The sequence below is a fragment of the Callithrix jacchus genome, chromosome 13 (genome assembly GCF_049354715.1).
Source record: "Callithrix jacchus isolate 240 chromosome 13, calJac240_pri, whole genome shotgun sequence".
NCBI lineage: Eukaryota > Metazoa > Chordata > Mammalia > Primates > Cebidae > Callithrix > Callithrix jacchus.
In genome coordinates this window covers 58,394,335-58,409,594 of record NC_133514.1, presented here as the reverse complement: position 1 = coordinate 58,409,594, position 15,260 = coordinate 58,394,335, and the positions used below count along the sequence as shown (strand labels likewise).

The following is a 15,260-nucleotide window of genomic DNA, read 5'->3' as shown; positions in this document are numbered from 1 at the left end:
ATTTTAAGTGAAAATGTAAGGAAGTTTAAAGCTTACCTTTAAATTGCTAGCTTTTGTAAGACTTATTTTAACATGTGGTACCGGTGCTGGATTATCCCACTGATCACAAAGTTGAACAATAATAGGGTTCTGTAAATCTCTTCCATGAATCACTGGAATGAACTGAAAAGAATAGAAATATTTTAAGAAACACTAAAATCTATGGGCCAAACAATGCAATTACTTGTTTATTTGTGTAACAATCACTTAATTTATCTCTCTATTTACAAACGGCTTCTTCAGTCAATGAAAATAAACTTTTGAAAGCCAACTAAATTGTCGCAAGTGACCCTCTTATAGAAATGATAAATGATCTGAGAAAAGGAAAAGCAGCACTTGACATGACAGTCTTTCCTCAGCATCCACAGGAGGTTGGTTCTAGACCGCAGGTGGATACCAAAAGCTGCAGATACTCAACTCTTTTATATAAATTGCATAGTGTTTGCATATAACCTAAGCATAGACTTGAAACCATCTTTAGATTACTTATAATACCTAATACAATGTAAATGCTAAATAAATACTAGAATATGATCAACAGAAATAGAAACCTATCTTTGGTTCTCACATTTAGCACTGGCAATCTGTAGTTTAGCTTCTCCCTCAGTCAATGTTCAGCTCTCTGCCACTGTGCATTAAATGCAGTAATATGACTTTCTAGCCCTTGGTTAAACAGGACTACTCACTGGTGATCTTCACTGTTTTGTTGACTCAAAACGTTTCTTGCTTTTCCCCTAGCTAGTATGTAAGGCTGTATAATTCTAGAAATCTGCCTACTGACCTATTAATATTAATAGGAAACATCCAAGGAAACAGTGTTAAACAAGATACCTCACAAAGGCCTAATCCTCTGAGTCACATTTTAAAAGTTAAAAAAAGATGAAAGAGAACAAAGAGAACAACAAAAAACTGACTTATCAGCTCTCCTCTACCAAGAATGTTCTTTCTGCTTCCTCCACCCACTACTCTTAGCTGAGGTAGTTGGTAACCAGATTACGAGGAAAGGCTGCTGAAAATGGAAAGAACTAAGTCTGCTATGAATATGACATTATGAAAGAAAGCAAAGACCCTTGAGTTTAGTTATAATGTCCCTCTACTAAAAGGTTACACAGCTACAGCTGTGTTCCTGCTGCCAAAGTTTATAAAAAGCTTGAATTTTGAAAAATGCTGAGTTTCCAAATATAAACATATAGTACTGTATTTCTAATCACATGACTGTTTACCCAAACTACCTTTAAAGGACAGTCTAAGTTTTTAAAGAACTACTAGCTACTTTTAAAGGTTATCTTTAATTAATGACTTGTAGCCCAAACTGCTAATAATAAAGTTCTCTAGAAAATAGAAAATGCAAATTTCCAAAATCAAATGTTCGTAAACATATTAATATCACTTTTTAATAGTGGCATGTTAAAATCTCAGAATTTCAGTTTCCTCATTTGTCTTTGTTATTTTTTTACAGAGACAAATTCTTACTATGTTGCCCTGCCAGGTCTTGAACTCCTAGCTCAGGCAATCCTTCCAACTTGGTCTCCCTAAAGTGTTGGGATTACAAGGCATGAACCCCTGCACCTGGTCAGTTCCCTCATTTATAAAGAATAATATATGTGTTTATTAATACACATATATTTTTCTATTCATCAGGTTTGTGTATTATATGTTCCACCTTTGTACACAGATCCTATCAAGGGTAAGGTGGGTCAGCAACTAGTCTCATCTACATATAACCATATCTCTAACAGACTGATATATTAGTTTATGTTGTATTTTAAGCTTCTGGATTATTATGGTATCTATAAATAACTCTTAGAATAAATTTTTAAGCTAACAAGCTGTCATTATTTTTTATATTCATCCCCAAAAATGATAGAAGACTAACATGTCCAGATTTTTTCCACCATAAAACTGTTCCACACAACTGTTCGAGATTACAGTCAATCAACAAATCCTTCATTGGCATCAATAGGTATAAAAAGTGGGTTAGTTTATGTTTTGTAATTGCTCCCAGAAAAAAACATGCACTGGCTTTTCAGCAAAGCCCTTTAGTCAACACACTATTATTTTAAAAACCATATTTTATAAAGAACACTGTCATAACCAGTTTATCTGCTTTTTAAACTCATAAATGAAAAAGAACAATCTCAAACTAAGGCTTGAGCATATTAACCCTTGTCAGAAAATATCCTTCACTAAGATATTTTCACTTACTACCATGATTGTGTGAGTTCATTTTCTTTTACAGAAAATGTGGGCTGGGAATGGTGGCTCACAGCTGCAATCCCAGAACTTTGGGAGACTGAGGCCGAAGAATCGTTTGAGACCAGGAGTTCGAGATCAGCCTGGTCAACATGGTGAAACCCTGTCCCTATTAAAAATAAACACATTTTAAAATTTTTAAAATAAAAATTAAAGTTAGCTATAATATCAACAGTTAAAGTCCTGGTTGGGTGTGGATTCATGCCTGTAATCCCAGCACTTTGGGAGGCCCAGGCAGACAGATCGCCTGAGGTTAGGAGTTTAAGACCAACCATGGCCAACATGGTGAAACCCCACCTCTACTAAATTAGTGGGGCATAGTGGCACATGCCTGTAATCCCAGCTACTTGAGAGGCTGAGGCAGGAGAATTACTTGAACCTGGGAGGCGGAGGTTGCAGTGAGCCAAAATCATGCCACTGAACTACAGCCTGGATAACAAGAGTAAAACTCTGTCTTAAAAAAAAAAAAAAAGTGAAAGCCCTGCCATTCCTATTCCATAACCAAATGCCAGAATATGGACATTTTAAAACTAGAATTCTATCAAAGGATACAAAATTTCAGTTAGATAGGTGTATTAAGTTCAAAAGATCTATTGTGTGATGTAATGATTATAGTTAATAGTGTACTGCATTCTTCAAACTGCTAATAGATTTCAAATGTTTTCACCAAAAAAATGTGAAGTAATACATATGTTAACTAGCTTGATTTAACCATTCCACGATGTATACATATTTCAAAATATGTTGTACACAATAAATATGTACAATTTTTACCCATCAATCAAATTAGAATTTAAAACTTCAGTTAAAAAAGAAAATCAAAAGATTTGGCAGACATTTACAAAATTATTATTTAAGATTTAAGGGCCGGGCATGATGGCTCATGTCTGTAATTCCAGTACTTTGGGAGGCTGAGGTGGGTGGATCACGAGGTCAAGAGATCGAGATCACACTGGCCAACATGGTGAAACCCCGCCTCTACTAAAAATACAAAAAAATTAGCCAGGCGTGGTGGTGCATGCCTGTGGTCCCAGCTTCTCGGGAGGCTGAGGCATGAGAATTGCTTGAAACCCGAAAACAGAAGTTGCAGTGAGCTGGGATCGGGCCACTACACTCCAGCCTGGTGATAGAGTGAGACTCCGTCTCGAAAAAAATATATATATATTTAAGTACTTGCATAGGAAGGCATACTGAAGTATTTATGGGTATGAGTTGATGATGTTTTTGTGATTTTTCAATTTAAAAACTAAAACCAAGCTTTTTTGTTATAGTAGTTTTTCTCAAACTTTTTGTTACACATAAAACAATGGAGTGAACTAAACCAAAATGGTATAGAAAGTAGCCATACCTGAAAGGTTGTTTTCAAATTTGAGCTATCAAGTCCAACCCCAGCAACTGACAAAGCAGATAAAGAACTTGGTGAAAATGCTTGAATCTGATTTCCGTACTGATCCGTAATTATTATAACTAAGAAAGGGGGAGTTTTATTTTAGTATTATCTTTTAATAGAAGATATAAATATCTATGATATACTTTATAAAAACATGCTTAGAAACTTACTCTTTGTTCTCTGAGTAATTTTTGGTATAAAGTAATTATGGTCATTTAAAAAAATCACTACAAAATAAACATCAAGAATTTACACAGGTATATTCAACTACATTTAATGCAATGTTAATCAGATTTTTTACCATGAAAATCTGAAGATCTGAATGCAATTTTCTAGACATAAGAAAAACTACATAGGAAATCATTCATACATGTATGCTATACTTTTATGTTTAAAAAAGATTTTTTTTAAGCCAAATGCCCATCAATGATAGACTGGATAAAGAAAATGTGGCACATATACACCCATGAAATACTATGCAGCCATAAAAAAGGATGAGTTCATGTTCTTTGCAGGGACATAGATGAAGCTAGAAGCTATCATTCTCAGAAAACTAACACAGAAACAGAAAACTAAACACCACATGTTCTCACTCATAAGTGGGAGTTGAACAATGAGAACACATGGACACAGAGGGGGAACATCACACACTGGGGCCTGTTGAGGGTGGGTGGCTAGGGAAGGGATAAAATTAGGAGAAATACCTAATGTAGATGACAGACTGATGGGTGCAGCAAACCACCATGGCACGTGTATACCTATGTAACAAACCTGCACATTCTGCACATGTATCCCAGAATTTAAAGTATAATTTTTTTTTTTCTGATAATTGTTTTGGTAGTAGGGTATCACTATTTTGTCCAGGCTGGCCTCAAAACCCTTGACTCAGGCAATCCTCTTACCTTAGCCTCCTGGGTAGCTGGGACTACAGGCATGTGCAACATGCCAAGCTTACTTTATACTTTTATTATTAACTTCTAATTAGTAATATTATTACTTCTAACAAAAGGCAAGATTTTTTTTTGACAAAATGTCTGTCAAACTGATTTTAAAGCTATGTCAGCCTGGGCAAAGATAATCAAAATACTCAGTCTTATCTGACAACAGATTTTAAAACAGTAACATTATGTGAACTCAAAAGCTTTCCTTTCAGATTATGTATCTAAAACATCCATGGCAGGAAACATCATAGAAATTTGTTTTTTTGTTTTTTTAAAGCAAGCCATACTAACTTACTTCTCCTTGAAGCTCTTGGCCTATCTATACTGTTTTTCCTCCTTTTAACTCACATTTTAAATGTTTAGGTTCATCAGGAAGTGGTCTGAAACTGTTTAACAAGTTAAAAATCTTTAGTTACACCATTAATTGAAGTAGTTCCAAAATGCTACAGAATAACACATACATAATGTCCATATCCCATAACTCAAATACTCCTTCAAATGCCTCCTTAATTTAGATAATTTACTATTAACACAAAAGAAAATAGGGAAAAGATACCTTGCAAAGATAGTAGAGAATATGGACCAAAAACTTATAGACATGTTAAGTCATAGTATTTATGCTGGATTAAAAGGAAATTATGACAAGAGAACAGATGAGTTAATAACTTATTGAGAGATCTCATTATGGTCACAATGCAGTACATTTGAAAATTCTATCTCAAACACAGAACTATTCTAAGTGTTGGGAATAGTACAGAAATGGGTACAGGGTAGTACAAGAGGTTACTGAAAAAGAGGTGTCCAAGAAATTGATAGGCCAGGGTAAAATCTGTTTTTACACATTTACTTAAGTCTGTCCCTTTAATATGAGTTCTACATATTAACTCTGGTTGGACTCTCAGCTTTAAAAATTCTAAGCAATGAAGGAATTTTTCCTTCTGAACAACACTGACTGATCACACTGTATCTTTTATATTTTTTATGTCATTGTCATTTTGCTGGTGTTTTCACTGTCACTTGCACTAAACTTTCTCTTAATGAAGGTTCCAGCTACTAGAGGGCCAATTCAGTGCAGGGTTACAGTGAGAACAAAAAATAATCGCTATTACCAATGATCCTTTATTCCAAAAATATTCTAACATATTTCATAGAAACTATAATATTTTTACATTAAAAACAACTTTCATATATGTATACTGGAGAAAAGCATTTTTGTTGCCATAAGCTGAATTTTAAAATACTGCAAAATATAATGAGTCCACAAACCTTACTGTAAATGCACTTTCCAAAGACACATGATCATCTTGGAACGAAACTTGGCAATAGCGCATATCTTTTACAGATGTTGGTACTTGTACATCAGGAAGTAGACCCTGTAGCAAGTGTTCTTTGTTAATCTCAGGAGTCCGATTAACCTAGGAGAAAATGATATCTTTAAGAATAAGGCTTAGTCTAATATTCTCCTACTGCCACTTATCTTACTATTAAAACTATATTATAATCCATCTTCTTCACCCCCATGAAAAAAGTCTCTTCAGAAATGGTGGTGGTTCATATACTATTACGATACAAAAGCATCCTCTTTGTCTTTGTTGTTAATATGCTGATTTTTAGTAAGATAAAATAAAAATTCTTAAGTCATTTCTTTAGAGCTTTGCCAGAAAAGTATCACTGTGGGCATTATAGTTTAAAAATAACATATAAGTCAGATCATGTGATTAATTCTGAAAAGCAATATTGAATTACTGAAAAGAATCCTATATATGGGAAGGTTTAAATGAGATCTAGGTGGACCTTATTCTTACTTAGCAAGGTGAGAAAAAAAAATTTCACCCATGAATAGAACTTCTACTTTTCTGACCACATTTTGGCCTTAATCTCTTCTTGGGTGCTTTTAGTTTTTGTATTATTTACACCTCTTACATTCCATATTTTAATGTGTCACTTAATCCATACGTCTTCAAGTTGCTTGCCCTACTCTAACCCTACTTTTAAACTTCCAATACTTTCTATTTAAGAATTCTGACCTCAACTTTCTCTCTGCTTTTATTTAGCCTTCTATAGTTGTGATTTTAAAATCACTAATATTCTATTTTTGTTTTTTATAGACAAGGTCTCACTCTGTAGCCCAGGGTGGAGTGCAATGACATGACCATAGCTCACGGGAGCCTCCGATTCCTGGCTCAAGCAATGCTTCTGTCCCAGTCCCCTGAGTAGCTGAGGCTACAGTCATGTATCACCAGTTCTGCCTAATTTTTTGTTGAGATGGGGTCTATGTTGCCCAGGCTAGTCTTGCACTCCTGGACGCCAGCGATCCTTCCACTTCGGCCTTCCAAAGTGCTGGGATTACATGTGTGAGCCACCACACCTGGCCTTAGAATCACTAACAGTCTTTTTAAAAAAATTTCTAAATTACACTTTTATTTGTCCTCTACTTTTAGGTTTGGGAGTACATATACAGGTTTGTTACATGGGTAAACTGTATGCTGCTGTGTCTGGTCTATGAATTATCCCATCACCCAGGTAATGAGCATAGGACCCAATAGGTAGTTTTTCAACCCTTGCTCCTCTATTACCCTTCCCTCTTTTGGAATCTCCAGTGTCTACTGTTCCTATATTTTTATGTCCATGTGTATTTAATGTTTAGCTCCCACTTATAAGTTAGACCATTCAGTATTTGGGTTCCTTTTCCTGTATTAATTCACTTAGGATAATGGCCTCCAGCTGCATCCATGTTAGTGCAAAGAACATGATTTTGTTCTTTTTTATGGCTGTGTAGTGTTCTGTGGTATATTTTCTTTATCCAGTCCAGTACTGATAGGCACCTAGATTAACTCCATGTCTTTGCTGTTGTGAATAGTGCTGAGATAAACACAGACACAGAACTACATGTGTATTTGGTGAAATGGCATATTTTCCTTTGGGCATACATACAGTAATGGTATTGCTGGTTCAAATGGTAGTTCTATTTAAGGTTCTTTGAGAACTCATCAAACTGCTCTCCACAGTGGCTGAACTAATTTACAATCCCACCAACAGTGCAGAAGTGTTCCTTTCTCTCCACAACCTTGCCAATGTCTGTTATTTTTTGACTTTTTAAATATAGACATTCTGACTGGTGCGAGATAGTATCTCATTGCTTTTGATTTGCATTTCTCTAATTATAATGATGTTGAGCAGTTTTTCATATATTTGCTGACTACATGCATGTCTTCTCTTATCTGTTCATATTCTTTGCCTAATTTTTAAGTGGTGGTGATTTTTTTGTTTGTTGCATTATTTAAAGTTCCTTATAGATTCTGGATATTAGACCTTTGATGAATACATAGTTTGTTAATATTTTTTACCCATTCTGTAGGCTGTTTGAATATAGAGTTTGTTAATATTTTTTCCCATTCTGTAGGCTGTTTACTCTGTTGGTAGTTTCCTTTGCTGTGCAGCTCTTTAGTTTGATTAGGTCCCAATTGTCAATTGTAACTACTTTTTTTGTTGTAACTACTTTTGGGGACTTGGTCATAAATTCTTTGCCAGGGCTGATGTCCAGAATGGCTATTTCCTAGGTTTTCTTCTAGAATTTGTACAGTCTGTCTTAATTTGCGTCTTTAATCCATCTTGAGTTAATTTTTGTACATGGTAACAGGGATCCAGTTTCATTCTTCTGCATATGGCTAGCCAGTTATCCTGGCACCATTTATTGAATAGGGAATCCTTTACCATTGCTTGTTATTGTTGCCTTTGTCAATGATGAGATGGCTGTATGGGTACAGCTTTATTTCTGGGTTCTCTAACCTCCTCCGTTGGTCTACGTGTTTGCTTTTGTACCAGCAGCATGCTGTTTTGGTTACCGTAGCTCTGTAGCACAGTTTGAAGATGGGTAGTGTCATACCGCTCATTTTTCTTGGGATTGTTTTGGCTATTTGAGCTCTTTTTTGGTTCCATATGAATTTTAGAATAGGTTCTTTCCAATTCTGTGAAAAATGACAGTAGTCTAACAGGAACAGCACTGAATCTGTAGATTGCTTTGGGCAGTATGGTCACTTTAATAATACTTGTTCCTCTGACTCACAAGCATGAAATGCTTTTCCATTTTTTTTTTGGTATCATCTATGATTTCTTTCAGTAGTGTTCTGCAGTTGTCCTTATAGAGATCTGTACCTCCTTGATTAGATGTGTTCCTAGGCATTTTTCTCTTTTTTCTTTTTGTGTGGCTACTGTAAATGGGACTGTTTTACTGATTTGGCTTTCAGGTTAAATGTTATTGATGTACAGAAATGCCTCTGGTTTTTGTACATTGATTGTGCATTCTGAAACCCTACTAAAGTTATCAGCTCCAGGACGCTTTTGGCAATCTTTGGTGTTTTCTATGCATAGAACCATCTCCACAATGAAGCGACAGTTTTATTTCTTTTCCTATTTGGATACTTTTATTTTTCTCTTGCCTGACTGCTCCAGCTAGAACCTCCAGTACTATGTTGAATAGAAGCGGTGAGAGCAGACATCCTGTATTGTTCCAGTTCTCAAGGGGAATGCTTCCAGCTTTTGCCTGTTCAGCATGGTGTTGGCTGTGGGTTTATCATAGACGGCTCTCATTATCTTGAGGTGTGTTCCTTCAATGTCTAGTGATGGCTCTCATCACTAAGGGATGTTGCATTTTATCAAAAGTATTTTCTACATCTATTGAGATGATATGGTTTTTGTTTATGTGGTGAATCACACTTACTTATTTGCATATGTGGAACCAACCCTGAAGCTCAGAAATAAAGCCTACTTGATCGTGGTGAATTAACTTGTTGATGAAAACCACTAATATTCTGTTTCCTAGTTTATGCTTGTCCGATGTTTTTAGTTACCTTTTTATCTTTTTAAACCATCTTTAGTCTCTGTTCTTTATTGTACTAAAAAAAAAAAAAAAAAAGGAAAATAAGAAGCAAGCAGGAGCTCCACAAAAATGATAGTCTTTCTTCACTCACCCTGGCTGTGTACCCTCCTCAACAGAGTCCCAGCTCAGTTCAGGCTGACTTCCCTCCTTCTTGGCTTAATTCTCTAAACACTACAAAACCACTATAAAGGCTGTACATTTAATTTAATAAAAAAGGAGTATTTGGTATCTTTTACTGTGAATGAAGAAGTGCACAGACATACATAACAACCAAATTAAAGGCAAAATGTGTCAAATGCAGGCAACAAGCTTAGAGAAGGTATGACAGGGAGAGGCTCTCCAGTCAATGTTTTTCTTAAACTTCTATAGAAATGAGGAAGTAAAAGCATGATTGTGAGAAAGCAAGGAAATAGCTCAGAAGCCACATCCTTGGCACTGTTATTAAACCACTACTTACCTTCAAATCTGCTTAGAGATAAAAATGGTTTACCTCCTTTCCAAGCAGAATCAGAATTACTTCTATTTCAACTCTCTCTTACCTCATCGTGAAGAGGAGAAAAAAGCTGGCTGCAACAAGCATTGTTCGAAGTAAGATTTTAAAATTAAGGTCAGCTGAACCTGTACTAAATAATCCTTCTGAATGACCAGATCTTATGTTTGGAAATACACGATGGGTAGGGTGTATACCAGTGTGAAAGAGGAACTCCTACATAGTGCCATACAGTGTTAACTCTCCAAAAATTTGGTTAATTGCAACTCCTTACTAAGAGTCTATGAATGTCAGCTCTCCAGACATGGAGGAATGCTTATTTCTAACTACCTCAAAAAGCCTGGAATTTTGGTAAATGACTTTTCCCCACTTGGGAATTTTATCCCCATAGACATCAAGGGGAAAAGGTACAGTAAGTTGTGTTACAATGCTTACTTTGAAAATTCAAATTTGTTCCAATAAAATTATCAGTAAACAATTTAAGCATAAGGCAAATTTTACTTTTGCTTAAGTACGATTTCATCCACATAAAAACTAGGTCAACACAGAAAACTATACCCAGCTGAACCAACCAAGTGGGAACACAAAAAATGTTGCACCTCAAACAACTACCAGTTACCTTAGTTGACTATGTGTTATGAGTCACACTCATCTACAGACTGTTAAAACAACTTTTCCTTCGCTTTCAGAAAACCTTCTTTCTACCACTTTACAGTAACTCACAAGCTGCAATCATTCCTAAGACTTTGTCAAGCCAGGTAAACTGCCACATTATTATAGTATTTATGTACTTCTTAACATTTAACATGTATTACCATTATTGTTTTTGCTACTGTTTTATTACGTTCTCTTAATGGGTTACTGAAAAAGTTTGAGTGTTGTGGCTCTAGTTTCCATTTTCGCTCATAAGTCCTGTGATTTTTTTCTATTGCACAATTTTGCACAGCAGAGTGATTTTGGGGAATGCATATGTCTCATTATAGAAAAATGGACTGAATTTTGAAAGCAGTAAGCATAGACTGTCTACCATTCTTTCAATCAACCATAAAGGAAATGCTAAAGAGCTGTCTACTTTACGTAAAAAGACTCTTAACATTTTGATTTGGCTCCCTGTTCAGTGAGATGTTAAGTTTCAACATGCAGATTCAACCCTATCAAGGTACAAATGTCATATTAGGACGATAGCAGGTTCATGAGGACCAACAAAACTCTTTTCTAATAATCACGTTTTTAGAGTGGTATACCAATTTCAGATGCCCAAATCGGGGCTCTGTAGTTAACAACACTGTTTCACTGCTTGCCTTTAACAGATCTTTTGTTTTGTGCTTTCAGAACCGCTACCAATTTATTGCTAGCTTTATTAAGGTGACGATGTTGAGTATGATTGCAGAAAAACAGCTGGTCGGGAAGAGCACAACTTAAAATGTCAAAACCTAGATTTTTAAGTGTCAAAAACATTTTTCTAAGTATAATTTTGTCACATCCACATTTCAACCTAGTCCTTGAATAAAAGCTTACTCTGCTTAGAATTCGAAATAATAGTATAATTTTTCTGTGACAAGCTTCTTTTTTAGAAGCTACCCATAAAAGTGCTTGTTCAGAGTCTTCCAAACATAAAATTTAAAAAGTTCTCACAAATGACCAATCTGTTAGAGATACTCACTTTAATTTTTTCTGCTAAAGCTGATGTTATATTGATTTCTCTTTCACCCTCATCATACATTTGAAAAATAAGATTATGCATAACATCGCCTGCTATCCAATTAACCTCATCCTGATGTTTGATCTGGATTGCCTTTTGTCCTTCTACACTGAATATTTGTAGTCTTGCAACATGGCTACTGGGAAGCAACTTAATAGTCTTCTCCACAGGTGCCACATCTTTACAACTCTAGAAAGAGAAGAAAACACAAACACTGAGTGGTATTTATACTGAAATATTACACTCCTGAAGAATTTACTTTCAATGGTATGGAAGACCATCTCATATACTGTTATACTCACAGGTTTTGTCATTAAGATGGTACCGTACTATTAATAATTCTGTATTTGATACCATCAGGTTATAAATGACAGTGGCCACATTCTTAAAACCAAAAACGGCCGAGCATGGTGGTGGCTCATGCCTGTAATCCCAGCACTTTGAGAGGTCAGGGCGGGGGGAACATGAGGTCAAGAAATTTAGACCATCCCTGTCAACGTGGTGAAACTCCGTCTCTACTAAAAATACAAAAATTACCTGGGTATGGTGGCATGTGCCTATAGTCCCAGCTACTTGGGAAGCTGAGGCAGGAGAATCGCTTGAACCCGGGAGGTGGAGACTGCAGTGAGCCGAGATTGTGCCACTGCACTCCAGTCTGGTGACAGAGTGAGACTCCATCTCAAAAAAACAAACAAACAAACAAAAACAATTATATTTAAACTAAAAGGATTCTCTCCCTTCCTCTTTTTTTTTTTTTTAAAGACAGAGTCTCGCTTTGTCTCCCAGGCTGGAGGGCAGTGGCACAATCTCAGTTCATTGCAACCTCTGCCTTCTGGGTTCAAGCCGTGCTCCTGCCTCAGCCTCCAGAGTAGCTGGGATTATAGGTACCTACCACCACTCATGGCTAATTTTTGTATTTTCAGTAGAGACAGGTTTCACCATGTTGGCCAGGCTGGTCTCAAACTCCTGACTTCGGGATCCACCCACCTCAGTCTTCCCGAAGTGCTGGGATTATAGGTATGAGACACTGCACCTGGTCTCTTCCTCTTATTTCCAAGTTTATTTAAAAGTATTACCAACTTGTGATATTTTAATTATGTTACATACTCTGTATTTATGAGTAAGAATAAAGACATAAGAAATTAAGAACTTTCCATAAAATTAGAGACAAATGGCTACCATAAAATACATTATTTAATGGTACTAGATTACATTAAAGCTTTCAGTATTTTTTCAATTCATAACACATTGGGGTAAGTGATCAAGGTTGTTTATAGCCAGAAAAGGGCTCCAGATACTCTAGAGACAACTGATCAATATACTGGCATATTTACAATTTATTGTTGGCACACCAGTATTCTACAGATCAAAGAAAGACCTAGATTATACTATATAAATTGATTTTAAGCACATAAAATTAAAAATTACATTATTTCATAATCTAGTTATGAGATAACTAGATTCAACAACACACTCTAACTTTAAAATAAGTTTAAACATAAAATACCTTTATAATTTTACTTAACTCATGTCTCCTTCCTCATACAGTTGCAGCCATTTAACGTATGGAAGCCTATTCATGTGAGTGATACTAAAAATTCCTGCCTCACAGAATGTCAGGCACATAACCATCCTCTGTTGTATCTTATTTTCCTTACTCCTAAACTCTGTTATTGCCATTGGATAACATTTTGTAACTGCATATTAGAGGATTTATGTTGGTGTTTGTTTCATTTTTTTTCCTTCTCTAATAGCAAGGTTTAATTTAATTTAATTTAATTTTTTTAATTTTTTATTGCATTTTAGGTTTGGGGGTACATGTGCAGAACATGCAAGACAGTTGCATAGGTACACACATGGCAGTGTGTTTTGCTTCCTTTCTTCTCTTCACCCACATTTGGCATTTCTCCCCAGGCTATCCCTCCCCACCTCCCCCTCCCACTGGCCCTCCACTTTACCCCCAATAGACCCCAGTGTTTAGTACTCCCCTCCCTGTGTCCATGTGTTCTCATTTTTCATCACCCGCCTATGAATGAGAATATGTGGTGTTTCATTTTCTGTTCTTGTGTCAGTTTGCTGAGAATGATGTTCTCCAGATTCATCCATGTCCCTACAAACGACACAAACTCATCATTTCTAATTGCTGCATAATATTCCATGGTGTATATGTGCCACATTTTCCCAATCTAGTCTATCATCAATGGGCATTTGGGTTGATTCCAGGTCTTTGCTATTGTAAACAGTGCTGCAATGAACATTCGTGCACATGTGTCCTTATAGTAGAACGATTTATAGTCCTTTGGATATATACCCAGTAATGGGATTGCTGGGTCAAATGGAATTTCTATTTCTAAGGCCTTGAGGAATCGCCACACTGTCTTCCACAGTGGTTGAACTAGTTTACACTCCCACCAACAGTGTAGAAGTGTTCCTTTTTCTCCACATCCTGTCCAGCATCTGTTGTCTCCAGATTTTTTAATGATCACCATTCTAACTGGCGTGAGATGGTATCTCAATGTGGTTTTGATTTGCATCTCTCTGATGACCAGTGACGATGAGCATTTTTTCATATGATTGTTGGCCTCATATATGTCTTCTTTCGTAAAGTGTCTGTTCATATCCTTTGCCCAGGTTTGAATGGGCTTGTTTGTTTTTTTCCTGTAAATCTGTTTGAGTTCTTGTAAATTCTGGATATCAGCCCTTTGTCAGATGGGTAAACTGCAAAAATTTTTTCCCATTCTGTTGGTTGCCGATTCACTCTAGTGACTGTTTCTTTTGCCGTGCAGAAGCTGTGGCGTTTGATTAGGTCCCATTTGTCTATTTTGGCCTTTGTTGCCAATGCTTTTGGTGTTTTGTTCATGAAGTCCTTGCCTACTCCTATGTCTTGGATGGTTTTGCCTAGATTTTCCTCTAGGGTTTTTATGGTGCCAGGTCTTATGTTTAAGTCTTTAATCCATCTGGAGTTAATTTTGGTGTAAGGTGTCAGGAAGGGGTCCAGTTTCTGCTTTCTGCACATGGCTAGCCAGTTTTCCCAACACCATTTGTTGAACAGGGAATCCTTGCCCCATTGCTTGTTTTTGTCAGGTTTATCAAAGATTGTATGGTTGTAGATATGTTGTGTTAGCTCCGATGCCTCTGTTCTGTTCCATTGGTCTATATCTGTGTTTTTGTACCAGTACCATGCTGTTTAGATTACTGTAGCCTTGTAGTATAGTTTGAAATCCGGTAGTGTGATGCCCCCCGCTGTGTTCTTTTTGCTTAGAATTGACTTGGCTATGCGGGCTCTCTTTTAGTTCCATATGAAGTTCATGGTGGTTTTTTCCAGTTCTGTGAAGAAAGTCAATGGTAGCTTGATGGGGATAGCATTGATTTTGTAAATTACTTTGGGCAGTATAGCCATTTTTACGATATTAATTCTTCCTAACCATTAACATGGAATGTTTCTCCATCTGTTTTTGTCCTCTCTGATTTTGTTGAGCAGTGGTTTGTAGTTCTCCTTGAAGAGGTCCCTTACGTTCCTTGTGAGTTGTATTCCAAGGTATTTTATTCTTTTTGTAGCGATAAAT

The 15,260-nt window shown here is 36.3% G+C and overlaps 1 protein-coding gene across 1 annotated transcript in view; it reads right to left on the bottom strand.

Moving 5' to 3' along the window:
- LOC100397645 (structural maintenance of chromosomes flexible hinge domain-containing protein 1-like) overlaps positions 1-15,260 on the bottom strand; it is a 54,755-nt gene that overhangs the window by 31,970 nt on the left and 7,525 nt on the right. The window contains 2 exon segments of the mRNA XM_078346878.1: positions 10,042-10,208; positions 11,656-11,883. Coding sequence (XP_078203004.1) covers positions 10,042-10,208; positions 11,656-11,883 — 395 coding nt within the window.